This window comes from Bombyx mori, chromosome 20 (assembly GCF_030269925.1).
Source record: "Bombyx mori chromosome 20, ASM3026992v2".
Taxonomy (NCBI): domain Eukaryota; kingdom Metazoa; phylum Arthropoda; class Insecta; order Lepidoptera; family Bombycidae; genus Bombyx; species Bombyx mori.
Window position 1 is genome coordinate 10582472 of NC_085126.1, and position 27932 is coordinate 10610403.

The following is a 27932-nucleotide window of genomic DNA, read 5'->3' on the forward strand; positions in this document are numbered from 1 at the left end:
CGAGAACATTTTTTGAGTATGTATTTCATTAGAAAAAATGGAACCCGCCTGGGTTTTGACATTTCGATTCGGCCTATATATTTTATCTGTTACAAGCCATCAAGTTTCCAGTTGTCAATTATTATCTATGGTCCGTACAGAGTATACCTAATGCCTTTTGGCGCGCAATTACTTCGCACTTAAAATACACCCTGTTAGGTTTCATCTCATCACGCAATGAGAACAACGGACGGATGAAAGAGAATCAAGGAAACTGGGGTCCCATACCCTGATCCATAGATTAATAGTTGAACACACTACCATCGTTCAATGAGATTTGTTACTTTATTTTACGTTGCTTTTCCAATACTATTGAGATCATAGTCTGAATTATTTAAATATTTCAACAGACAAATTCTCTTTGTAGATTCTGTACCTAAGATATATTAGGTAAATATTTGCTTAATTAATGAAAACGTGCTACATAAAACTGTCCGTCTGACCGCGTTGTGTCCTTAAACTTGTAACACCGACCGGACGTGTCTGCGAATGTGTGGCGCGGGTGCCAAACGCATATCGGCTGCGAATATAAAAAAATCATTTTTAGTGAAAAGAGCGAATTCGTCGATCCGAAATAAAAAAAAAATAACGGGTTGTAGGGAAATTTAAATGACCATGTAGTTTTATTTAAAATCTATAAAAAAAAATTTAATCAGATTTTAATTAGTAGATTCGTATATCTTGTTTATTTTTTTTAAATAAATAAATTTTAATTTTATTATCTGTGGTTTTAAAGTTTTACGTTTCAAGACAATATTTTGTGTTGCTGAAATGATTGTCTAGAGAGACTTGAGGTGGATACGACGGGTGTGTATTTTTTTGATTTGTTTATTTAGTGCTTTACGGAACGTAGTGCTGATTTATTAATTAACAAAATAGAGTAGCTCAGAAAAGCCGTGGTCGTTAACAATCTTGACAATTGTAGGGTGAATTGAAAAAAGAAAAAAGTATCGTTTTTTTTTTTAACTTTTTTAAATGTTTTTTTTTGTAATGGCATTTTAAAATACACTGTCGGATGTCATGGGACGATGGAGCTATGCTAATCTAGGGATGCCAGGCCGGCCTATCAATATACATATAAATTACAATAATGGCCCAAAGCTAAGAACTCAATTAGGCAAATGATAAATTTTTGAAATACAAATAAAAATGTTTATCAAAAGAAGATGTCTCCATAGATTTTTAGTTCTTGGAAGAATGAAGTTTACCTTGCACTTGTGTATAATATTATATTTTATTGCTTTGCTTCCTTGTGTTTACATCTATACTAATATATAAATCTGCAGTGGTTTTTACGGATGTTCCATTATAACTACTGAACCATGCATCCGATTGACTTGAAGCTTGGTATACATGAAGAGAATACATGTACTTAATGGATAGGCTAATATTTGTATGAGTGTTGGACTCCCTACCCCAGTTGCGGGGGCGTTAATGATGAGAATCTTTGTGGGGGTGAGAAATAATAATGTTAACTTTAAATGCCCAGCGAAGCGGACGGGTACAGCTAGTTCCTTATAGAATTTGAATTTAGCTCGGAACTCCGAAAACAATGTAAGAAAAGGTTGAGATAGAAGAAAAAAGTTTTTTAAAAAAGAGGTTTTACTGTTTTATTTTCTGCAAAAATACGGCTGCGGTAGGTTTTTTTTTTCGGTTTAGTCGTAGATATAATGAGAACTACTTTCATAGTTTGATTTCGCAGATAGAATCTTGAACAGTAGCCTTAACCATCTTCTAATATTTGACGAAATCCAAATACTCGATAGAGTTAATTCCACTTATGGCGCCAGAGGCCATAGGAATAAATAAAAAAAACATTTACTTTAATAGAGAAAAAATAGCTGTCTCTTGTCTAACGCCTGAGATCCTCTTATCGTAAAGATGAAAACCCAAATCAGACAGACTGCCAGACCTAAGATACTATAACCTCATTCTGCGTTAAATGAAACGTAAAAAATCAATCCAACTATTTCTATATAAAAAAATTACGGTAGTTAGTATGTAAACGTCAACTTGTATGATATTGGCACTCAAGTATGAAACCTGGTCTATGCGCCATAAACCTAAGAGATAGATAGATAGATATTGGGAACCTTCGAATTAATATTTTATAATGACAATAACAAACTCAAAAGTACGTAGTCATAATCTATATATTAATACGTGAAGCAAAAACTTTGTATCCCTTTTTACGAAAATTGCGCGGACGGAGGAGTATGAAATTTTCCACACTTATAGAGAATATAGAGAAGAAGTGCACAATGCTAATATTTTTTTAACATAATGCATAAAAGATACATTAAATCAATAAAGAAAACATTACACACACTACATACCATGTATTTGACGCACACACGCATGCATACTATTTATTGTCAAACTTTTGTTCTTGACGTCTGTTGTCAAATTGAGTATAGATTAATTATTGTTTGTCTTTATTAATATTTTTCTACAGTATAGTCTTGGCGTTGGAAATACAATCATAATAGTGTACAAACTTACAATTCTAATTAATTATAGTCGAATTTCGACTACTGCGGGACCTCTAGTTTTAAATAAATAAGTTTTAATTCAATCTAGATGATCATTTGTTTTCGTCACATTTTATCAATGAGTGATGAACGTCTAGCTACATTAAATGTTTTCGTGTCTTCAACTGGTCAGTTCTAAAAACTAGGTTTAAATTATTTTGAACCGTCTTCAAAAAAGGAGGAGGTTCTCAATTCGACTGTATGTTTTTTTTTATGTTTGTTACCTCATAACTGTTGACTGGGTGAATCGATTTTGATGATTCTTTTTTTTATTAGAAAGCTGACGCTTCCCGTGTAGTCCCATTTCAATTTAGTCCAGTTCTGATAATGGTAACCATGAGAAAACCATATAAGTCTTAAATTTGCATTAAGTACGTGCGCGACAAATAGATGAATAACTCAATATCACGTCAACCGATTTCGATGATTATTGTTTTTGGTGTATATTAATTTGTTTTGGAATACCTTTTTTTTTCTATTTCAAGTCGGTTTTTGTTAAAGCATGTCTATTTACAACTATAAAACTATTAAAATTAATTGTAAATAATAAAAGATCGAAAACATATTACCATCCTAATGAGATACGTGGAGTATTTTCTGAATATAAATTTGTAGTGGGTCATATGCATTGCTCTAAATCTCCTAGATTAATGAGTTTCTCGCCGGGTCTTTTTTTTTGGTGTTTAGTGGTTACCGGAGCCCATAGACATCTACAACGTAAATGCCGCCACCTACCTTGAGAAGTGATTTCTAAGGGCTCCAGAATAGTACAACGACTGCCTTACCCTTCAAACCGTAAAGTATTACTGCTTCACAGCAGAAATAGGCAGGGTGGTGGTACCTATCCGCGCGGACTCACAAGACGTCTTCTCTAAGTAATTACGCGAAATTGTAATTGCGGGTTTGATCTTAATTACACGATGTTATTCCTTCACCGTGGAAGTCAATCGTGAACATTTGCTAAGTACGTATTTCATTAGAAAAATTGGTACTTTCCAGCGGGATTCGAACACCGTTGCATCGCTACATACTAGATATGTGTCGTTCGTTCAATTTTAGAGATTCAGATCAGTACTGACCTGTTGACAAAATGATCCGGTTCGTACGACCCGTTCAGTCGAACGAATGACTAAGCGAGACGGGCGCGGGGCGAGACGCGGCAACCCGAAATGACCCGAAGACCGTCGTATTCGTATGGTTCTTTTCTTCTGATTCGTAGGTTTTGTGTTAAAAGAGTCTATTTAGTGAACGACTCATATTTTTTGAAGTGACCCTATCGTTCGCGCGGAATTTGAGACCCGGGTCGTTTGACTCGTTCGTTCGCGAACGACACATATCTACTACATACGAATGCACCGGACGTCTTATCCTTTAGGCCACGACGACTTATAAAGTCTTCTTTGTGGTTCGCGATTCCGATTCGCTGGTAGATTCTGCGAAGCGCTGCTCTTGCTAGGCGTAGTGTTAGCAAATTCTCTCAGGGTGCGGGGGCGCCCGGTACTCCGCTATCGGTCCAGCGGTGAGGCGGCGCAAAGTGGCTCCTGTACACCGCTCACGGTGTATCTCCCGAGACGACGTCCTGCGGGATCTTCCCGGGGATGGAATCCCGTCCTATTATCAGGACGGGTGCCAGCGACGGCGAGCCTTCGACGCGCACTGTGCGGTACCGTGGGTTTCGTGAAGTCGGAGTGGTGGGGCTCGATGGGGCTTAGTCGGTAGTCGATTTTGCGGTGTAGCTCTTGCATGGCTGACGCCGTGCAGTGCCTTGCGCGCCTTTGTCAGTAGTCTCCCGGCAGGAATTGGAAGAAGAGGAGGACCCCGGTCTTCCTCTTCACCTTCTTCTCTGGAGGCCCGCAGAGTCCGACATAACCCGGTCTGTTAAAAAAAAATCCCTCGGCCGGCGCGTATCCGTAAATGGATTCCCCAGCGTTAAAAATAAAAAAAAAAAGTTGAAAGCTCACCTACCCGTCCGTATGTAACTGGAATAGCCTCTTAGACCACCAGCGAATGGATAATAAAAAAAAAACCTTCCAAATTTGTTCGCGCGGTTTACTTGACAAAATTTATAATTTGCACGCTTCGAAAAATACGGACTTCGTGGCCACGGTCAATTACGATCTCGTGTTATTTGTTTCGATTCGAATTTTATTGATTGATTGATCATTCGTATGAATGAGTGGTCAAACGAAATAGAATTTAAAATTAATCGTAATTTTGGATATTGTGTTTACTAGTATAAGGCGGATATGGAGGAGAATAACCTCACTCATAAAGATGCCGAAGACCGGGCAAAGAGGGGTAGTTTAAGCGGTCTCTGGTATTAGACCGGGAAAACGCTAGGAAGATGAAAACAGAAGTGTCAGAGCGGATGCGAAAACAAGAAATAAGTTTTCGGCTTATTCTGTCGTGTTTTTTTTTAAACCAATAATATACTTCGATAATAAATAATGTTTATGCTCATAATATTTTAGTGATTTATTAGACATTAAACCTTCGGATTTAATCTTTGTAACGGACAAAGATTTATATTCAATATATGAGTAATAACAATAAAATGTGTGCTGTATGGTATTATATTTATACTTAATTTTATAAATCTAAAAGTTTGTCTGTTTATCCTAGTAAGAGTATTAGGTCAGGAGAGTATTTGAAGGCTACCGTTTGTCCCGAAAAAACATCTCGTTCAGACAGATAACCACACTGACCTTTTCCTTGACTACGCAGGCGAAGACGCGGGTAAAAACTAGTAATTATATAAAATCGATAACCAGTTGGAGGTTGCGGGAGTCCATTAGATGCTTAGCATTTGTTATTGTAGTTAGCCTTGGCCAGGTCTGCGTTCAGCAGTGGACGTCTGTGGGCTGATAGATTGATAGATTGAATACATTTCACTGGTGGTAGGACCTCTTGTGAGTCCGCACGGGTAGGTACCACCACCCTGCCTGTTTCTGTCGTGAAGCAGTAATGCGTTTCGGTTTGAAGGGTGGGGCAGCCGTTGTAACTATACTGAGACCTTAGAACTTATATCAGGTTGGGTGGCGCATTTACGTTGTAGATGTCTACGGCCTCCGATAACCAATTCACATCAGGTGGGCCGTGAGCTAGTTCATCCACCAAAGCACTAAAAAAAATAAAAAAAGATTCCGCAAAAGTCCGTAGCCTGGATGGACACATGATATTTTTATCAAGGTAAATGACCGCAGCGCGGATATGTTCGTAATAATAAATACGATAGTATCTTTGCTGGTTCGTGATTTCACGTACAAACAGATTCACTAATCATTGGCTGGTATACGGATCTCCCGATTTTTTTACTCGATTCTTTTGGAACTATTAATTGAATGCGTATGTTACCACAGGGCATATCTAATATAAGGTTTGAAGGGTGGGGCAGCCGTTGTAACTATACTGAGACCTTAGAACTTATGTCTCAAAGTGGGTGACGCATTTGCGTTGTAGATGTCTATGGGCTCCAGTAACCACTTAACACCAGGTGGGCTGTGAGCTCGCCCACCCATCTAAGCAATAAAAAAAAGAGCAATATTCTTCTTGTTTGTTTACCTTGTGGATTTATATAATAAATAAATAAATAAATATTTACTAAAAATCACGTCACGTTAACTGGTCCCGTGGTAAGTTCGTAAAGAACTTGTGTTGCAGGTACCAGATAACGGAAATAAATGTAATATTTTTATTATACACATACATATATTAAATATTAAATATACATCCATAACCCTGGAAAATATATTTTACATTTATAATACAAAGATCCTCCCTTGGCGGGATTCGAACCCGCGACCCTCTTGTGTAGTGACCATTTCACTTACTACTACACCAGACGGCCGTGTAGTGCGTAATCATAATAACGAATCTATTGGAATGAGCTCTCAGTGGAGTAAATTGTATTGTGATAGGCTTCCGCATGTTTTAGTTGGGAATTACCAGCGATAGTATCGAGCGAATATCTTGGTATGTTCCACTGATGATAGTGAGTTTGTCGCGAAGCAGAGATGTGTCCGGTTTGATAGATGGGAAATTTTGAGGTTACGACCTAACCTGTAAGCAATGTTAGGCAGTGTTGTGAATTAATTTAAAACTCATTGTGGGATAATAATTTTTTGTACACTAAGGTTCTGGAATTCTTGCCTATGGGCTCTAGTCATTGCTGCATGTACTATATAGCACAAAAAAAAACATGAAATTATCTAATACGCTTATATATTATTTAATACGCTTTTATTAGCTTCAGACGTATGTATGGTTTATTTATTTATTGCTTAGATGGGTGGACGAGCTCACAGCCCACCTGGTGATAAGTGGTTACTGGAGCTCTACAACGTAAATGCACCACCCACCTTGAGATATAAGTTCTAAGAACTCAGTATAGTTACAACGGCTGCCCCACCCTTCAAACCGAAACGCATTACTGCTTCACGGCAGAAATAGGCGGGGTGGTGGTACCTACGAGTGCGGAGTAACAAGAGGTCCGGTCACCGTTCTCGTCGAACCCGTCGCTTGCGACGAAGGGCTCGACGAGTAAATTAACTCCCAGACACAGCCCACTGAGTTTCTCGCCGGATCTTCTCAGTGGGTCGCGTTTCCGATCCGGTGGTAGATTCTGCGAAGCACGGCTCTTGCTAGGGTTCGTGTTAGCAACGTCATCAGGTTTGAGCCCCGCGAGCTCACCTACAAACGTTAGGGTTACGCTGAAATAGCCTCTCAAGGCTCTCAACTTAGGTAGGAAAAAAAAAAAAAATAACAAGAGGTCCTACCACCAGTAATTACGCAAATTATAATTTTGCGGGTTTGATTTTTTATTACACGATGTTATTCCCTCACCGTGGAAGTCAATCGTGAACATTTGTCAAGTACGTATTTCATTAGAAAAATTGGTACCCGCCTGCGGGATTCGAACACCGTTGCATCGCAAGATAGGAATGTAACGGATAGGTACGTCTTATCCTTTAGACTACGACGTTAGTATGTATGTTTGTATCGGAATCTTTGAACATGATTTTGACCCCCTTCAAAACGTTGGATTAACTCGAAATTTGGTATCCTTATTAAGGACCAATGACTATCAAACACTAAAAAAAATTGAAAAAAAATATTGAAAAAACTTAAATTCGACTAAAAAATGAAAAATAAATAATTGTTTAAAAAAACTAGCAAAATACGCTTTTATAGAATATCCCACTTAAAAATAGAAAATAAATCTAAATAAATTTGAATTAAAAATAGTGTAAGAAAAAATGATTTTATTGTAAAAAAGCGCGGGGTGCTTTTCAGGATATTATCAAAATAACCCTTCTACTCATATCTGTTCATAAAATATTTATAACTACTGATACCAAGCACCACGCGCTTTTTTTTACAATAAAATCATTTTTTCTTACACTATTTTTAATTCAAATTTATTAAGATTTATTAATGTCACTATGTTATTGCGAAGTTTATATTTAGCTAGAGGCATTTAGCATTAATAACATATCCGATGTACGATTAAATAACAAGATGAATTGACGCAAATTCAATAATAGCTTTTATTTTGTTATACACTAAAGCTTGTTTTCGTTTAGCGGAAAAATTGTGCTTGCGATCTTTTTAGACGTCGTATCCATTGCATTCAGTTTTACTTTTAATATTTAGCATGCGGTTTTTGTACGAACGTTTTATTTAGGTGATAGGGCTGCGGGCTTGTTGTTTTTTTGGAATATTTATTCTTTTTATGTAATTATTTGAGTCAAATTCGAGTCCTAGTTAATGTCTGCTATCTTTCGCGTTTGTGGTTTTATTATATTCATAGCGCAAGAGAAAATTCATGATTTTAAACCTTAAATGTGCTTACATACAAAGTCATTTGTAAGTAAGTAAATTAGAATTTCAACAACTTTTTTCTGCTCGCTTCCTCAATACTTAGGATCGTGACCGCCTCCTCGCAACAAGAGCTTATTCCCAATAATTTCACGCCATTAGCTTAAATTTTTTTTTTTTTTTTGTCAGTCATTTCAACAACGATAGATTTTAAATTAAGGAAGCTTAGGTATTGTGGAAGGTTGATGTTTATTTTTTTAAAGTCTTACAGGTGGGAGATTAGTTCTCTTGTGAGAAATTCCTCATCCACAAATTTGAAAGTGGAATCCCATTAAAAATATTTCATACTCATTTACATTTCACTGGTAGGACCTCTTGTGAGTCTGCACGGTTAGGTACCACCACCCCGCCTATTTCTGCCGTGAAGCAGTAATGCGTTTCGGTTTGAAGGGTGGGGTAGCCGTTGTAACTATACCGAGACCTTGGAACTTATATCTCAAGGTGGGTGGCGCATTTACGTAGCAGATGTCTATGGGCTCCAGTAACCACTTAACACCAGGTGAGCTGTGAGCTCGTCCACCCATATAAGCAATAAAAAAAATACATACACGTATCAAAACCGTGTTATCTGCTTCGGTCAGAACCTATAGAAGGTACGGAGACGAAAGAAGGAAATGTAGTCAATAAGTTATAGAGTTTGGGATTTTATGGCCTATCTAGTATTAAGCTAACTAGATGATGACCGAGCTTTGCCCGGTTATTTTTTTGATAAATTGTGTTTTGTAAAAATTATATTTAAATACGAATTACATATTGTTAAAATTATGAAATACTCCAAGATCGTTTAGACATTTTTAAGTGAAGTTGAAAAGACACAAATAATATAAATAAACAATTCATTTTCTTGGTCTAACCTCAAACAAAACACTCATTGGCTTCGGTTTGCTTAACAACGCCATCTGCTGAAGTAACTTTAGTGTTATTGAGCTTTTAAAGCAGTTAGTTGCTCTCAATTAAGAAAAATAGTATTATTATTATTCGCCAATAGATGTCGGGAAGAGTCATGACAACTTTATGACACCACACACACAGTATCACCTTGTTGCGAGTTAACCCGGGTTTCGCCACAGTCTGTGAAGCCTGACCGGCCTTTGACCACGACCTTTTTCGCACGTTCTTGTCGTACGTGATCCACTTTTCATTACCAGTTATCAGCTTCTTCAAAAATGGTTCAGTTTCCTCCAATCACATTTTTATATAAATATTTTAAACAATATTATCAGATTATGCAAAACTAAACTACTCTCTTCACTGAATGACAGACAGGACAGTGAGTCCGTCTAAGAATATATATATATATATTTTAAACTAAACAATTTTAAAGCTTTTATATAATAAAGGTTTTTCTTTACACACATATATCTGGATCCTAATAGGGAATAGTAATTTAGAGCCAGGTAGCCATGTTTGACTTGTCACCGGTTATTATTAGTATTAATTATTATCTCATCTTCTATGTATATAAAAATAATTGCTGTTCGTTAGTCTCGCTAAAACTCGGGAACTGATTTGGCTAATTTTGTTCTTGAATTACTCGTGGAAGTCCAGAGAAGGTTTAAAAGGTAGATAAATATGAAAATGCTCGTAATTAACATATAAAAATAACAATTTTGTTTTTCCTTTGATGTGTCCCCCGTCGGACGCATTCCTTTTGTTTGTTTTAATTATTATTTTTTATACAAAAGTTTAGGTCTTTTATTTATCTATTGAGGTACTACGAAGTCTGCCGGGTCAGCTAGTAATCAATATAATAAATTATTATAGTGCCTATCCGATATCTGTGCCAACCCTAATATGTAGCAGTTCATTGACACAACCTTCAATTAGCATTCATTTGACCGTGACTTTAATATCATTGCAAAATGTGTTCGATCACAGTTAGTAGGAAGAGCCCTGAGCTGAAACTATATTATGAATTGCCTATTTCTTCCGAAGCGGAAGAGCCGTCATCTAGTGTACCATGAGTTTTCTTCAATTTGTTCTAGACGAGTGGAGAAGCTCACTGAATATGTTATTAAACGGAGAGCATATGGCACCTTTAGAGTTATATATATATATCCACTGCTGGTAGGACCTCTTGTGAGTCCGCACGGGGAGGTAACTCTACCCTACTCTACTAAACATTTACAACGTAAATGCGCCATCCACCTTGAGATATAAGTTGTAACGTCTCAAGTATAATTACAACGGCTGCTCCGCCCTTCAAACCGAAACGCATTACTGCTTCCCAACAGAAATAGGCAGGGCGGTGGTACCTACTTGTGGACTCACAAGATGTCGTACCACCAGTAATTTAGTAACGAAACCGCAGTGTACCTTTAAGAGATTTTCATATCTCTTTTCTCTTCTTCAACCTGTGTACACCCGATGCTGAGTGCAAGTCTTTTCAAATGCACCCCATTCTCTTCGGTGTCTTGCCTATCGCATTGATTTTCAAATACTACGTTTCAAAACCTCTAATATACCGTTAACGTTTATTGGCGTGTTATTGTGTGATTTTTATTAATTGAATTATTTTTCTTAATTGCTTTGAACTTGGAAGCAATGTTAGGTAGTGTTGCGAATTAATGGCAATCTAATTGTGGGAATAAATGATTAACTTAAAATAGAGTCATTTTTTGTACATTCTGGGTACTCATACGTAGTAATTAATATATTTATACATATTGTTACGCCGGTAAGAGTAACGCCATCTATCGCCGAATAGTCAAACGAATAGCGAAAGATCTAGTAGCATCTAGAGCGCTCGAGAAGTATAACACCATCTATTATCAGATAGCGGAAACACAAAATACTAGTCTTTTGTGGAATATTCTCGACGATTCTAGGGATTTCGTTTCGACTATAAAAGCGTTGCAGAGATGGCACGCAGTCAGTTAGTAATCGAAACTAATCGAAGCGAAACAGCGAACAGATGATCAACTGAAGCGAAGCGGAACAAGCTAATTGAGAGTTTTGAAGTGTTTAAAGTGTTCTAAGTGTTGAATACAGTGTATACTTGTAATTCAGTAGAATTTATCCTGAACCCTAGCGCGTGACAATATCATCATCATCATTATCATAGTCGGTTACTCTTGGCAGAGCAATCGCGGACATGTGGAAACCTTGTTTATTAAAGCCTTGACAGATGCTCTCCATAGTTCGCGAACTGAGGCTTGGCGCACGCATTCGTTAAGTGGGGTTCTGGTAAAGTCTTTCACTTGATCAGTCCAGCGCATGGGGCTTCGTCCACGAGACCACTTGCTATCGCGGAGATAACGTGACTAAGCGACAATTGGTGAACTTTACAGTAGACTAATTTAAAGTTGAAATACCTGAAAAAAATTCTATTTTAACGAATCTAGCTGTAGGAATGAAATTATTTTAATAGACCTAGAAATATATATTTTTTGCGCATCGAATATGGTTATTGCCTATCAGTTATAAAATGTATAAAGCAGTTATTGTCGCTTAGTCACGTTTGGCTTTCAAGCATCGATATGACATATATTGAAAACTGGAGCGATACCCGGGACGTGGAAATTTAATTTATCCGCGTCAACTTTACCAGTCATGAAGACTATATTAACACTTTTAGTGCCGAGCTTCTTCTTCTTTTTCTCCACCTTATCCCAGTAGGTGGGGTCGGCACAGCTGATTTTTCTCTTCCATTCTCTTCTATCAGCCGTCATGTCAACACTCACTCCTCTCTCTCTCTCATATCGTCATTAACACACTCCATCCGTGTCTTCTTCGGTCGACCACTTCCCCCTCGACTTTGCACTACCATTTCCATACATGTCCTAGTCACATGCATCTTCTCTCTACGCATCACATGTCCATACCACGTTAAACGTCCGCTCTTTAATTTAAATTTTACCGGACCTGTTAATTACCGGAGCTTATATTCACAAAATATATTGCAGAAATTACTAAAGGAAGCTTAAAAAAATTACTTATAAAAAAAAAAATTAAAAAAATACAAAAATCAAGGTTAAATTCGCAGCAACATAATTTTATAACGTTATTTATAAATTTTTATTAGCTTACTAAAAAACGTTATAATTATATACTACATGCACGCATTAAGATATGTCCGTACAAGTCGATAACTAATACCTGTAATCAAACTACGTAGTAATCAGTATTCCGACGCACTGCACTTTATACACATTAATAGACAATCTATCTATCGACGGTCGCCTTCGATCAATAATAGTACTAGATTACGGATCAGGAACAAAAATAAGACGCTCCCGTGGCCACGTTTGCAGACACGAAAACATCTTCATTTCTTAGAAAAAAGTTTAATAATGTTAACGACTTCAGTTTATTATAAACCTTAATACTTAAACATAAAGTTTAATTACCATTGCAAAATATATGTATTTAGGTCCTTTCGTCAGAAAAAGAATATTATGGAATAAATTTAAAATGTCACTTGAACATAAAAAGTCATCAGTACAAAAATATTTATTCTAAAATGATACTTAAAGCCTAATTTATAAGGTTAAAAATATTTGTTTAAAATTTCGTGCTTATTGTATTGTGGAACTAGATGTAGTTCTTGGTATTACATTTCAATGCTCAGAACACAGTAAGTATTGAAAGACATAGAGTTGCAGAATATACATATTTGTTTTAGGTTTGTTTTGTATGGTCGCAACTATTTTTGACCGATTCAAAAAAGTAGTAGATAATATTTTACATTGCCGCTATTACAACAAATAGGTGATAAAAAATAAAATTGAATAAAGTAAAAAAAATATGAAAGGAAACACGAAACATGTTTTCCACGTATTCTTTATACAGAAGTAATTAAAACAATAATGTAGGTTTAATTAACTTTAAACAGATTCAGTTTGTTATAAAGCTGTCTTTTAGAAGTCATTTTTATATGAGCGGTTTCTTTTTTACAAATATAATGTAATCTTATATCAATGAATTTTTCTATAATCAGTTTAATTTAGGCTTATTTTATGGCTGTGTTCGTTTCCCCCAGAAAACAAATCCTTTTCAGCATATACGCTTAAAATATTTACACATACATATAAAGTTTTTTTAATACTTTTTTGCATTGATTTGCCACCACCATTGAACAATTCTAGAATTTTTATAAGAGTTCTATATTTCTTCTCCTCTTTCTTTCGCGACAATATATATCCATTGTGCACAGCGACAAGGGGCTACTAGGAAATCTACAAACAAAAATAACATTATAAAATAACAAAACTACTCTATGCATTCCCTGTCCAAGAATAGGTGATGTTTGTTACAATAGTTGGTGCCTTGTTGCAAACATTGGCCAAACAATTACAATATTCGTAAATTGTGTTTTATTTACAATATAATTGTGTTTATTATTTTATGAAAAACACTTAATAATATAAATTTACCAAAAAAAGATATTCCTTCCAAAACCTTGGTGTTACGGTGGTTTTTTACTCAGTTTTTGAACGCGCATTGCAGCGTTTTGACGTCTTAGTGTTGGCTATGATTGGACCATACTAATTTGAAATAAGACCACAAATTTATTTGTGGTCTTATTTTTCGGGCCGCTTTTGAAGCGCTAATCGCGAATCTAGTAGTATTATTGATCGAAGACGGTCGCGCTCAAAGGTTACATAGCTATGCATAGACACTCAATATTTGAGATAGCTATTAGTTCTAAATAACTCGTCTGCTAATGCTGTCCCTTGAACAATTATTTGAGTTTATTACCTAGCCAGGTAATAAAAAAATAGTAAAAATAGTTAAAAAACATCTATTTATATTCTTGTGGTCGGGAAACACTAAAACTATGAGATAACTTCGACAGAATATAATGTCCGGCTTATGTTTTTTTTATTGCTTAGATGAATGGACGAGCTCACAGCCCACCTGGTGTTAAGTGGTTACTGGAGCCCATAGACATCTACAACGTAAATGCGCCACCCACCTTGAGATATAAGTTCTAAGATCTCAGTATAGTTATAACGGCTGCCCCACCCTTCAAACCGAAACGCATTACTGCTTCACGGCAGAAATAGGCAGGGTGGTGGTACCTACCCGCGCGGACTCACAAGAGGTCCTACTACCAGTAAAGTGGTAGCTTTTATATTTTAAGTACAAAACAAGGTGATGATGACCAATAGTCAACGTCGTATGAAAAGTATTGTTACGTGCAGGGGTTTGGAATAAATAAAAAATCTACCTAAGTACAAATTAAAACTGTATTAACACTTAGGACACTGAAAACACTTAACGAACACTTTAAAATTCTCAATTCACTTCTTCTGCTTCGCTTCAGGTAATCCGTTCGCTGTTTCGCTTCCAGTAGATCCGATTACTAACTCCCTCATTACTGCGACGCTTTTATAGTTGATACGACATCCCTAGAATTATCGAGAACATTCCTCACAAGTCGAGTATTTTCGATATGCGTTTCCGCCATTTGATAATAGATGGCGTTGTACTTATCGAGCGTTCTCGCCGTTACTAGTTCCATTGACATTCGTTTCGGCTATTCGGCGATAGATGGCGTTACCCTTACCAGCTCAGACCGTGTGTTTAATTATTGAATCTTACGGAAAGCATTAGAAATGGGCTTTGTACTCCGACAAACGGTATTTCCCAAGCGCTATGACATGTCCTTCTACAAACAAGGCTTGTGGAGAGTACTTAACGGTAGGCGGCAGGTCGGCTGTGTCCCTGGCATTGCTGAAATTCATTGGCAACGGTAACCGCTCACCATCAGTGTGCTTAGTGCGAGTTTTTTAACGTACTCGATAGCGTAAAAGTTAAATCAAATTTGTATACAGTTGGAACAGCGCCCCTAGTAAGTAGGGATACCAAGGGATATTACCAATCACTAATACCTAGGAATTGTATACATTACTTAGGTAAAATAATATTCATAATATTTCATATATTACCTTAACGATTTAGGTATTCTGTACATCGCCTAGGCATTGTATAGAATACCGTATTATACAGATTGCCGGTAACATATATAATTTGAAACAATTTTAAAATTTTTTACTGGTGGTAGGACCTCTTGTGAGTCCGCGCGGGTAGGTACCACCACCCTGCCTATTTCTACCGTGAAGCAGTAATGCGTTTCGGTTTGAAGGGTGGGGCAGCCGTTATAACTATACGTGAGACCTTAGAACTTATATCTCAAGGTGGGTGGCGCATTTACGTTGTGGATGTCTATGGGCTCCAGTAACCACTTAACACCAGGTGGGCTGTGAGCTCGTCCAACCATCTAAGCAATAAAAAAAAAAAAAAATTCAACTTTTCGCATACATTACTTTTTTTCGTGGATATCAGCAATGAATTAGGTACGTTTTTCTGTTCCTAATTATTATTCAATGTAATTTTAGATTATATCTAATGTTATTCGTACTAATAATGATGTTCTATTATTCGCGGTAATGACTCGCTTAATGTAGGTATTCCAGCAGCCGTGAACGTTGTGGTATTATTTTGTATTTAGAGTTTGAAGGTAGGGCACGGGTCGCAGGCTCTATCTGCCTCAGCAGGCCTGTTCATATCCTTGTTAAGATTGTACATTGCTATAGTGAAAAATATCCGGAGAAATTATGATTAATTTTTGACCAATTAGGTATTTATCTATCTATACTATTTATTTGTCTCTCGGTGACGACTGACTCAGTGGTAGTTAGTGCAGAGGGTCGTGAGTTCGATTTTGGCTTCGGGCAAAATTCGTGTGATGAACAGGTTTGTTTTTTTTAAATTTTTTTTATTGCTTAGGTGGGTGAACGAGCTCACACTCCACCTGGTGTTAAGTGGTTACTGGAGCCCATAGACATCTACAACGTAAATGCTTGCAGGTCGAACTCTTCGTCGAAAGTAACAATCATAAAATATGAATAGTGTTGGAACATTTAGAGAAAAAATGCACAAATATATTCATGTTTAATTATGTAAACTTATAAACATACATTAACATTATTTTATAAAAACCGATTGCTTTATTATGACCGATCTTAACGTTGAATTTTTAACGGTAGACAGTGGCTTGGCTCAGCCCCTGGCATTGCTGATGTCCATGGGCGACGGTACCCACTCATCATCAGGTGGTCGGTACGCTCGTCTGGTTCAGAGGCAATAAAATAAAAAACTCCGAGGGGTTATATTTGATCTACGCAGCACATGGGAGACATATTGCGTGGTATTTTCTGGACCATACCGATAAAGTTGTTCTATACTTCATTGTTCTATACTCTTCGTGTATACTGTGTTACTTATAATATTTTGTATTCAAGTTTAAGTTTGTAGTCGTCGTGGCCTAACGGATAAGACGTCCGGTGCATTCGTGTTGAAGCGATGCACCGGTGTTCGAATCCCGCAGGCGGGTACCAATTTTTCTAATGAAATACATACTTAACAAATGTTCACGATTGATTTCCACGGTGAAGGAATAACATCGTGTAATAAAAATGAAACCCGCAAAATTATAATTTGCGTAATTACTGGTGGTAGGACCTCTTGAGTCCGCACGGGTAAGTACCACCACCCTGCCTATTTCTGCCGTGAAGCAGTAATGCGTTTCGGTTTGAAGGGTGGGGCAGCCGTTGTAACTATACTTGAGACCTTAGAACTTGTATCTCAAGGTGGGTGGCGCATTTACGTTGTGGATGTCTATGGGCTCCAGTAACCACTTAACACCAGGTGGGCTGTGAGCTCGTCCACCCATGTAAGCAATAAAAAAAAACAATATTTGCTATGTGTATGTGCATTACTATAATTCTCATGTTGTATTTGTCATTTTAGCTGTTCTACACACACTCAAGACTTTTAATTATTATTCTCATAATCCTCTCGCAGGTCTGCCGGAAGAGATTTCTTAAAGAAATAAGCAGCACCTTTGTACATAATTTTCCTATTACTCTGTACTATGTCTTATTTTTTGTGTGTACATAAATAAATAAATAAAATAAAATAAATAAATAAAGTTTTTTAAGCCCTACGGAACACTACGGGCGACTTGTCCAAAGCTTACAACCGCTCTTTCAACTGCAGTGGGATAATTCCGAATTCTCTTTTTCAGGAAAATGTCGAGGATCACACCAACCCTGATGACAGTGCTGGTGGTAGCTTCCATCAACATAGCGACGGGAATTTCATATGTTCCTAAAGCAGATATAGGATATCCAGCTGGCTTGCTACCTGAATGTATGTATTCTTTTGTTATTTCAACTGGGTTTAGCTGGGCCGACCGAAAGCTGGTGGTGGTGGTGGTAAACCATCAATGAAGGTCATCGGACCCTTGAAATCGGATTACATGATTGCGTCGCGGTAGAAACAGGCGTGACGGTGGTACCGATTCGTAGGGGATCACTGGACGCTCTATCATCAGATTCAACGTCTTCTGACTCTGCTGATAAAATTAATATGGGGCATATATATTATAAAGTAAATACACTTAACACATAGTCAAATAAATATATAAACGCGTACAAAGCGAATCATCTACAAAGCATCATGAATATTTATAAACTGTACACATATTATGTGCTTCTTATTATTATAATAAACATTGTATATTATAGATCTTATGATCATCTATACTAATATTATAAAGAGGAAAGATTTGTTTGTTTGTTTGTTTCGAATAGGCTCCGAAACTACTGGACCGATTTGAAAAATTCTTTTTCCATTAGAAGCCGACATTGTCCCTGATGAACATAGGCAATTTTTTTTTCATTTTTTTTTATTTTATTTTTTTGGTTTCATGTGTGTTTTAATGTTTCCGAAGCGAAGCGAGGGCGGGTCGCTAGTTCTGTATAAAGCAACATAATATACAACTTGTCGTACTATCTTTTTTAGAATTTCCCTATACGAAAACACTTTTTTACTGGTGGTAGGACCTGTTGTGAGTCCGCGCGGGTAGGTACCACCGCCCTGCCTATTTCTGCCGTGAAGCAGTAATGCGTTTCGGTTTGAAGGGTGGCGCAGCCGTTGTAACTATACTGAGACCTTACAACTTATATCTCAAGGTGGGTGGCGCATTTACGTTGTAGATGTCTATGGGCTCCAGTAACCACTTAACACCAGGTGGGCTGTGAGCTCGTCCACCCATCTAAGCAACAAAAAAAAAAACTTGTGTGGAAGAGATCGTTATCTATATGTTAATAGGTGAAGCAAAAACTTTGTATCCCTTTTTACGAAAATTGCGCGGACGGAGGAGTATGAAATTTTCCACACTTATAAAGAATATAGAGAAGAAGTGCACAATGCTAATATTTTTTTTAAATAATGCATAAAAGATACATTAAATCAGTAAAGAAAACATTACACACACTACATACCATGTATTTGACGCACACACAATCTACAACGTAAATGCGCCACCCACATTGAGATATAAGTTCTAAGGTCTCAAGTATAGTTACAATGGCTGTTTCACTGTTCAAACCGAAACGAATTACTGATTCAAGGCAGAAATAGGCAGGGTGGTGGTACCTACCCGTGCGGACTCACAAGACGTCTTGCATCCAAAAAATTACGCAAATTACGTGTTTGTTAATAAAAAAAAAGACAATCAATCGTTTGATATTTTTATATATATTTTTTTTTTAATCCTTTTTTTTCTATTAAATTTAATTAAACACACATACTTAAGTTTCCACTCCACGCGCGTTGTCGAGTGATCGTCAAATATTTGTTGAGTCACAGATTACGAGGGAACCTCAACCTTCCGTGTGCGTACCTGGTGTTCAAACAACAATCTGTATCGCCATCCAAGATAACGGTCTCGCGTTTTTTTTTATTGCTTAGATGAGTGGACGAGCTCACAGCCCACCTGGTGTTAAGTGGTTACTGGAGCACATAGACATCCACAACGTAAATGCGCCACCCACCTTGAGATACAGGTTCTAAGGTCTCAAGTATAGTTACAACGGCTGCCCCGCCCTTCAAACCGAAACGCATTACTGCTTCACGGCAGAAATAGGCAGGTTGGTGGTACCCACCCGCGCGGACTCACAAGAGGTCCTACCAACAGTAATTACGAAAATTATAATTTTGCGGGTTTCATTTTTATTACACGATGTTATTCCTTCACCGTGGAAGTCAATCGTGAACATTTATTGAGTACGTATTTCATTAGAAAAACTGGTACCCGCCTGCGGGATTCGAACACCGGTGCATCGCTTCAACACGAATGCACCGGAAGTCTTATCCGTTAGGCCACGACGACTACAAATACACTACACACTCTTTGTAAATGTCGAACATTAAAACTGATCTGTTGCTGTTTGAACTCGTCGCGGCTTTCACGATAAGTCGCCCTTACTGGTGGTAGGACGTCTTGTCAGCTCGCAAGGGTGGGTTGGTGCCCCACCCTGCCTATTTCTGCCGTGAAGCTGCAATGCGTTTCGGTTTGGAGGGTGGGGCAGCCGTTGTACTGTAAAATTGAGATTTTTTGATTGCCCTTCTAGGCAAATTAATGAATTGTAAAAAAAGCGTGGGCAGCTTTTCAGGATATTATCAAAATAACCCTTCTACTCGTATCTGTTCATAGAATATTTATAACTACATATTGATTGATATCATGCACCCCACGCTTTTTTTTACAATCAAATCATTTTTTCTTACACGGTTTTTAATTCAGATTTATTAAAATTTATTTTCAATTTTTTTATTGGATTTTCTATAAAAGTTTTTTTTAAAACTATTATTTACTTTTAATTGTTTACTTAAATTTCAATTTTATAATGTTTTTTTTTTTAATTTTACAAAAAATTCATCTGAATCAGTCGGTAGCTTATCCGAGAAATAGATGATCGGCGCGCCTGGTAGTTTCCCTTCTTGGTCCTGACGCAGACATTCCGGGTCTCAGGAAAACAAAAAAACGCTAATCCTGATTATCCTAGTAAGGATAACGGATCAAACTGTTTAAAATATTGAATTGTCATCGGTTCTTAATAAATATGCCAAATTTCGATTTAATCCGACGTTTTTAAGGGAGTCAAAATCATGTTCAAAGATTCCGTTACATACTAACATACGTATGAAGCTATTAAAAGCGTATTATAAACACATCAATTTCGTTTTATTACGGATGCTTCGGAGCTACATAAATTATTAGTATTTGCAAAAAAACTAAAAATTCAATTAAAATCATAGATTTCCTTATTGGCAGACGTTGCATTCAAAACCATCACTTCTATAAATAATAAACGAATTAATTCGGAAACAATTTCAATGCCACATATTATTATATGCGTATTAATACATACTAGAGGTCCCGCAGTAGTCGAAATTCGACTATAATTAATTGGAATTGTAAGTTTGTACACTATTATGATTGTATTTTATACTTCTACTAGCGAACCCGGCGAACTTTGTTCCGCCTTAGAGGCAATAAATGAGCAGACTTTTGATCAATGTCAATTTTTTATTTGGATATAATTAATGTAAATTAAAAAAGCAAGTATTTTAATGATTCTTTATTGGCCATGTATTTTAGTTATTATTATAATATTTTCTTGTTCTTCTTCAGTCCTTTCACTCGCAAAGCTTCGAATCCTAGTTGCATTACGGCTTCGTCGGGAAAGATTTGATCGTGTTGGTCGCGGAATGGCTTTCTTAATGATTACCTATCTCGGCACAATAAGCTAATCGAAACTCGAAATAAACAAATCAACCGGTCAACTTCAAAATTCTACTATAATTAACCATAAACTACATTACGTTTAGCTGTCAGTTGCGTTTTGTTATTCCATATCTGCTGCGTTTTGTTATAACACATTTTATGTCACATCCCACAGAAACGTGATAAAAAGTACCCTATGTCCTTCTCCTTAGGAACCGACTTGTCGTTGCCGAGTGTTGTGGCATCGATGCTCGGCGACGACGAGTCGTGGAAGGCGATGCTCGACTTCTGCGAGTGCACCATCTCGCAGAAGGAGGCGGCGGGGCGCGTGAGAGACGCACAATCCCGCCGCCGTCGAGCGGGGGCCAGAGAGGCGGATCTCGCCCAAGCCCTGGCCCTCTAAGTGTTTCGGGTCCCCCTCACATGTCGGTCTGGGGACCGGCGAGGGGGGCCTAAGAAGACGTCGTGCAAGCTGCTCTGCACGCGTTTTACGCAAGAGCATCCGGGTGATGGAAGGCCGGCTATCCTCGACCCACGCTGGTTCTGGCCCAGCGGGGTATTCCGTAGGGTAACCCACTCTAACCGGCGCCATCTAGGCGGGCTTCGGACAGTCTGCCGACCGAGAGGGCTGGTGGTCGTGGCGCCGACGACCGCCAGTCCGGCGTCCCGAGGGGGAGGGTGATGGGAGAGATGTGTTCCGCACTAAACGCTTCACTTTCCCCCCTTTGCCTTGTCATGAGTTCTGTCTCATGCGAGGTTTGGACGTTGGTTGTTGAGCGACAGGAGGTTTTAGTCAGTTCGACTCTGACATACCCCGCCCAGTATCCCCAGAAAAGGGCGGAAGTCCGGCGATTTCCTCCTGACCAAAAAAAAAAAAAAAGTCCTTCTCCTGATCCTAAGCTACCTCTCCACCAAATTTTCAGCCAAATCAGTTCAGCCGTTCTTGAGTTATAAATAGTGTAACTAACACGACTTTCTTTTATATATATAGATAATCACAAATTTCGCCAAGGCTACACTATAAAAAAATATTAATAAAGACAAACAATATTTAATCTATTCTCAATTTGACCGCATACGTCAAGAACAAAAGTTTGACAATAAATAGTATGCATGCGTGTGTGCGTCAAATACATGGTATGTAGTGTGTGTAATGTTTTCTTTATTGATTTAATGTATCTTTTATGCATTATTCTAAAAAAATAGTAGCATTGTGCACTTCTTCTCTATATTCTTTATAAGTGTGGAAACTTTCATACTCCTCCGTCCGCGCAATTTTCGTAAAAAGGGATACAAAGTTTTTGCTTCACGTATTAATTTAGAGATTTCATTTTACAAATGATTTTTGTTTTCGCTCACTTCAAAACAGTACATTCTCTTTTCAACCTTAAATTTTTAATTGAAAGACAAAGTTAAGGTTCGTCGACATTCCAACTTCGTCAATTTTTTAATTTTTTTATTGCTCAGATGGGTAAACGAGCTCACAGCTCACCTGGTGTTAAGTGGTTACTGGAGCCCATAGACATTTACGACGTAAATGCACCACCCACCTTGAGTTTTGTATTTCTGTACCGAATTATAATGGGTCTATTATCTAAATAATCTACGTATTTATTTATTTACTAGCTGACCCGCCAGACTTCTTAGTTCCTCAATCGATAAGTAAAATACCTCTCTCTCTCTTCGATCGGTTCCTCACTGCTGAGGATCGTGACTCCGTCCGATTTCGTCAACCAACTGTCTCCATCGATCCCGCCCTGCAGCCCGGTGGAGTGCGTCGCTGATAGGTATCTCCAGTTCCTCCGCTATTTGGTCCGACCATCGTTTGGGACCTCTACCCCTAGGCCTTTTTCCCTCTATTTTACCGGTCACCACAAGGCGTTCCAAATTGCTGGTATCCCTACGTGCAACGTGACCAAAATACCGCAATATTCTTTGTAGGCAGATTGTGGATAGACGTTGAATCTTTTCTATTTTTAACTGCCTGAGAATAGACATGTTGGTGCGGCGGGCCGTCCATGGTATTCGTAGCATACGTCGCCAGCACTACATCTCAAAAGCGTCGATTCTCTGCCTATCTGCGGCTTTGAGTGTCCACGTCTCTGCAATATATAGAGCTATGGAGAAGACAAGGGTGCGGACCAGATGTATTTTAGTTCGGTGGGTAATATTAAGAAAAAAAAAGACCTAAACTAAAAGACCTAAACTTTATTTGATTCCGAGCGTTTTCATATTTATCTACATTTTAAACCTTCTCTGGACTTCGACAAATAATTCAAGACCGAAATTAGCCAAATCGGTCGAGCCGTTCTCGAGATTTAGCGAGACTAACGAACAGCAATTCATTTTTATATATATATATAGAATTTAATCACACTTTACTTATCCTTTAAATACATAATTTCATTTCCCGATCCATTTAGTTGCAATAAACATTACTATTGAACCCGTGGTTCCCATAATAAGCAAACCCCCTATGTCGCAACTAGATCATAGTGACGTGGGTCATAAACAAATTGCCGTATTTGCCCCCATGGCAAGGCACAAGGAATATTGTGGGTTTTTTTTTGAACAGGTGTCGAACCTCATAAGAGCTGTCCCTACATATGGGTCACGCAGGGTACGTGGAAGTTGATGGGATACCTTAACTCCGATATTGATGAGTTAAGGGAGCCCTTCGTCAGCATTCGTCTTGTGAAGTCTGTGGATTGCTTTCACTACTCTACGGCAGGTAGAGGTCCTGGTGGTAGGACCTCTTGTGAGTCCGCGCGGGTAGGTACCACCTATTTCTGCCGTGAAGCAGTAATGCGTTTCGGTTTGAAGGGTGGGGCAGCCGTTGTAACTATACTTGAGACCTTAGAACTTATATCTCAAGGTGGGTGGCGCATTTACGTTGTGGATGTCTATGGGCTACAGTAACCACTTAACACCAGGCTATATTTTTTCACTTAACAGTTTGTTCGTTGAGCGTAAAACAATTTCAAAAAGCAATATCCAAATTAATAAATTAACTTGTCTTAAAAGTCTCCATGTAATTTTATTTTCAAATCAACTTTTTGTTACGCTCCTTCGAGTTTTTTTTTTACTTTATGATTTAAAATAGATGTTCTAGTCTAGAGGTCGAATCCGTTCATATGCTATTCGTGAAAAATGTAGATTCGACTTTGTACTACGCAAGACAAGAACTATTTCTCTGCGCAATGTGTATACTGTGTCAATGTCAACAACGCGCTTCGTAAGGGCAAATTATTTTATAATTTCTAAGGCTTCTTATTTATATACGCGACACAGTGCTCTGGTTTATGTAACAACTAAATACCTATAGTCGAATGCTATGTTCAGAGTAAAAGGTGATATAGTCTGTGGTAGACACGAAAATCCCGCCAAAAACGAAAACACGTCAAATGGTACGTTCAATAGAAATGCGAATCTCTTGTGAGTCCGCGCGGGTAGGTACCACCGCCCTGCCTATTTCTGCCGTGAAGCAGTAATGCGTTTCGGGTTGAAGGGTGGGGCAGCCGTTGTAACTATACTTGAGACCTCAGAACTTATATCTCAAGATGGATGGCGCATTTACGTTGTAGATGTCTATGGGCTCCAGTAACCACTTAACATCATGTGGGCTGTGAGCTCGTCCATCCACCGAGCAATAAAAAAACAGCTTCATTTAAGTTTACACACCTTTCAAATATATATAATATAGGTTTTTGTTATGATATTTTTTCTAAATTTTAACCTTTAAATGGCTCTGCTGTAATGCAAAAATAGCGCATAAACCGAATGAATAGCCTTTCTTCACCCCTCGATTCAATCAATAGTTTATTTTTTCTCAGTTGATTTTTTTTTGTATTATTTTGTGCATTAAAACCTACTTTTACAGTTTGATATCGGGTTTACTATTTTTGAAGTTATACTTCTTTATGCGCGTTATGAAAAATTGATGAGAGTGAAATTTTCCGACGCGCGCGCACCATGACACAAAATTAACAGAATGAAGTTGCCCACTAAATCGCTCATTACAATACGACCGACGTAACTTGGCGAGTCTGAATATAGCCGCAGGTGAACTTTCGCGCATGTACACTCGTAAAAAAAAGTGTTATTAGCATTCATTTTTTAGTAATATAAATGACAAAATTATTATTTAATAAATATTATTAAATTATTAACGTTAAATATTTATTATTAATTATTTAATATTTAAAAAAAAAAGAAATAAATTTAATAAAAATAAAGTATAACTTCTTACGCGCGTACATAAGTACACGCACCCTTTTTTTTGTATAAATTAAATTGAATGTAAAATTTCAAATTCCTTTTTGTTATTTATCAGCTAGAGACTTATCAAATCTGATGTTAGGGTGTTTTGGGGCAGTGGAATAACAAAATTTGCACTTATGAATTAGTGGCGTCACCGCCATAGAGGCATGGATGCGCGAGTCAGAGAACAAAATGTAACTTTTTTATTGCTTAGGTGGGTGGACAAGCTCACGGCCAACCTAGTGTTAAGTGGTTACCGGAGCCCATAGACGTCTCTGACGTAAATGCCGTCACTTACCACGAGACATAAGTTCTAAGGTCTCAGTTTTTACAGTACAACGGCTGTCTGCCCCACCCTTCAAGCCGAAACGCATTACTGCTTCACGGTAGAAATAAGCAGGGTAGTGGTACCTACCCGTGCGGACTTACAATTCGTCCTACCACCGGTACCTAGAAATGTCTTGAGAATATAATATATAATTAATACAATTACTACTAATTAGGTTGTTCTTTTGAATGTATCATATGTTTTTATAACTATTCACTATTCCATGTTAATAATATTAAGCAAAATATAATAAAGGAAGCTTCAAAAAAATAAAATATTAATAAACTTATAATTATTTTATACATTAATTGTAATTTTAATAATTATAACTTCAACGTGACTAATTATTTTTCAGGCTTATCGACAAGAGCGATCTCTTTCAGACAGCCGCGGTGTACTTATCGATTGAAAATACAATATATTTATAAATATATAAATATCAAAAATATTATGATAACATTACCACTAAATACTAAAAAAAACACAGACGCTCATCTTAATAGCATTCGATCATGAATTAGAAGTAATCATACATTATATTACAATTAATCTAGAAGGAATCTAAAAATATATTTTATTATAATTCGAACTTGACAGATCGTATCTTAGTCCTCCGTGAACCACGGGATCTTGGGTTTGAGGGTTTGAAAAATATGATATACGTAAAATTGTGATAACTAGCCCACTGAGTTTCTCGCCGGATCTTCTCAGTGGGTCGCGTTTCCGATCTGGTGGTAGATTCTGCGAAGCACGGCTCCTGCTAGGGTTTGTGCTAGCAACGTCATCAGGTTTGAGCCCCGTGAGTTCACCTACTAGTTAAAGCGACGCTGATATAGCCTCTCAAGGCTATCAGCTTAGGTAGAAAAAAAAAGTGATAACAAATCCAAGTGTTTAACACATTTGGGTTTGCGACCCTAATTTTGACCTCCCTTTTTAAGTTTCGTGAACGACTTCACGACCCACCTTAATTGTTTACATTAAGTGGCTACCGGAGCCTATGGACATGCCAGGCGCTACCTCGAGACATCGATTTCTCATTTGTCTCTACATGGTATGGAAGGCAGCGGCTTGGCTCTGCCCCTGGCATTGCTGACGTCTATGAGCGACGGTGATCACTTACCATCAGGTGGGCCGTATGCTCGTCTGCCCACAAAGGCGATAAAAAAAATCTTTCAAGTCGGAACGCATGCTGATGTCAGAGATATTGATACCTGTTCAAAATAATAGCAAGTGCTGAGATAATTCTGGAACTTCCAACGAGGGAATGAATGAATGCTCCTCTTTGCTTCGTATTCCTCAATGCTGAGGGTGGTGACCGACCTTCTCTATCATTTTCTCTCGCACGAAATTTTCTCCATCTGTTTTTGTGTGGAGGGCGTTGTGAAATGTGGAATCAAGAGCGTACCCGCAAGAGGGCTCCGCACCAGAGGCCTTTTCCCATCCACTCAATGAACCAACAAGTCTTATTTTATCCGTCCAGGTCCAGGAGTTCAGAAGAACGCCACAATCAGCGCTCGGATGCTGCCGAACTTGAAAATCACCCTGCACAAAATCCTTCCAAACGGACTGATCAGCAGACAGCTGGTGCCGATCGGGACTGCACACAAGATCGTGGCCAAAGATAAAAGTTACGGTGAGTTCTGTCTTTGACGTAAAAATTCTTAACGCACGCTTGACTTGGGGAGTAAGCTGGTGAATGCGTGACGAGAGCGTTACGTGAAATGTGATCGGGCGAGACGAACGGAAGTTGAGAGGGAGATATAAATATTAATTACTAGCTTTTGCCCGCGACTCCGTCCGCGTGGATTTTTTCTTGGCATAACGCTAAATTTTACCCCCCACTTCATTTACGTAGAAAGTGAAGATATTTTGAAACGTTCTTTATTGGTGCTCCACTTGTATTGATTGGTCTTAACGTAATGTTGTGTAGCCTATAGCCGTCGTCAATAAATGGGCTATCTAACACTGAAAGAATTTTTAAAATCGGACCAGTAGTTCCTGATATTAGCGCATTCAAACCAACATACTCTTCAGATTTATAATAGAAAAAAGTATAGATAATTAAATTAAAATATAAATATATATACAACTAGCTGACCCGGCAAACGTTGTGTTGCCTTAAATAAGATATCTAGGGAAATTCTACTGTAGAAAAAAAAATCTCATTTAACCACATAATACCTTATTATAAACAAAAAAAAATATCCAAAAAATTAAAAAAAATAATTAATGTTTGGGGTGGACAACCCTTTTCACTTAGGGGTATGAAAAATATATAGTAGCCGATTCTCAGACCTACTGAACATACTATTGA

The 27932-nt window shown here is 37.8% G+C and overlaps 1 protein-coding gene and 1 long non-coding RNA gene across 3 annotated transcripts in view; one reads left to right on the forward strand and one right to left on the reverse strand.

Moving 5' to 3' along the window:
- The first annotated feature begins 485 nt into the window (after window positions 1–485).
- LOC101742098 (phospholipase A1) overlaps window positions 486–27932 on the forward strand; it is a 44790-nt gene continuing 17343 nt past the window's right edge. For both annotated transcript variants that reach the window (XR_009975859.1, XM_004926145.5), the window contains exons 1-3: window positions 486–846; window positions 17482–17606; window positions 27099–27251. Coding sequence is in view for 1 of the 2 variants with exons in the window: in XM_004926145.5 (XP_004926202.1) it covers window positions 17486–17606; window positions 27099–27251 (274 nt within the window). In the remaining variant the exon portion in view is untranslated. The remainder of the gene's footprint in view (window positions 847–17481; window positions 17607–27098; window positions 27252–27932) is intronic.
- Window positions 12733–14039, reverse strand: LOC134200796 (uncharacterized). The gene is made up of 2 exons (XR_009975863.1): window positions 13823–14039; window positions 12733–13624 (listed from the first exon to the last, which is right to left on the reverse strand). It is a non-coding gene; the product is annotated as an uncharacterized LOC134200796 (long non-coding RNA).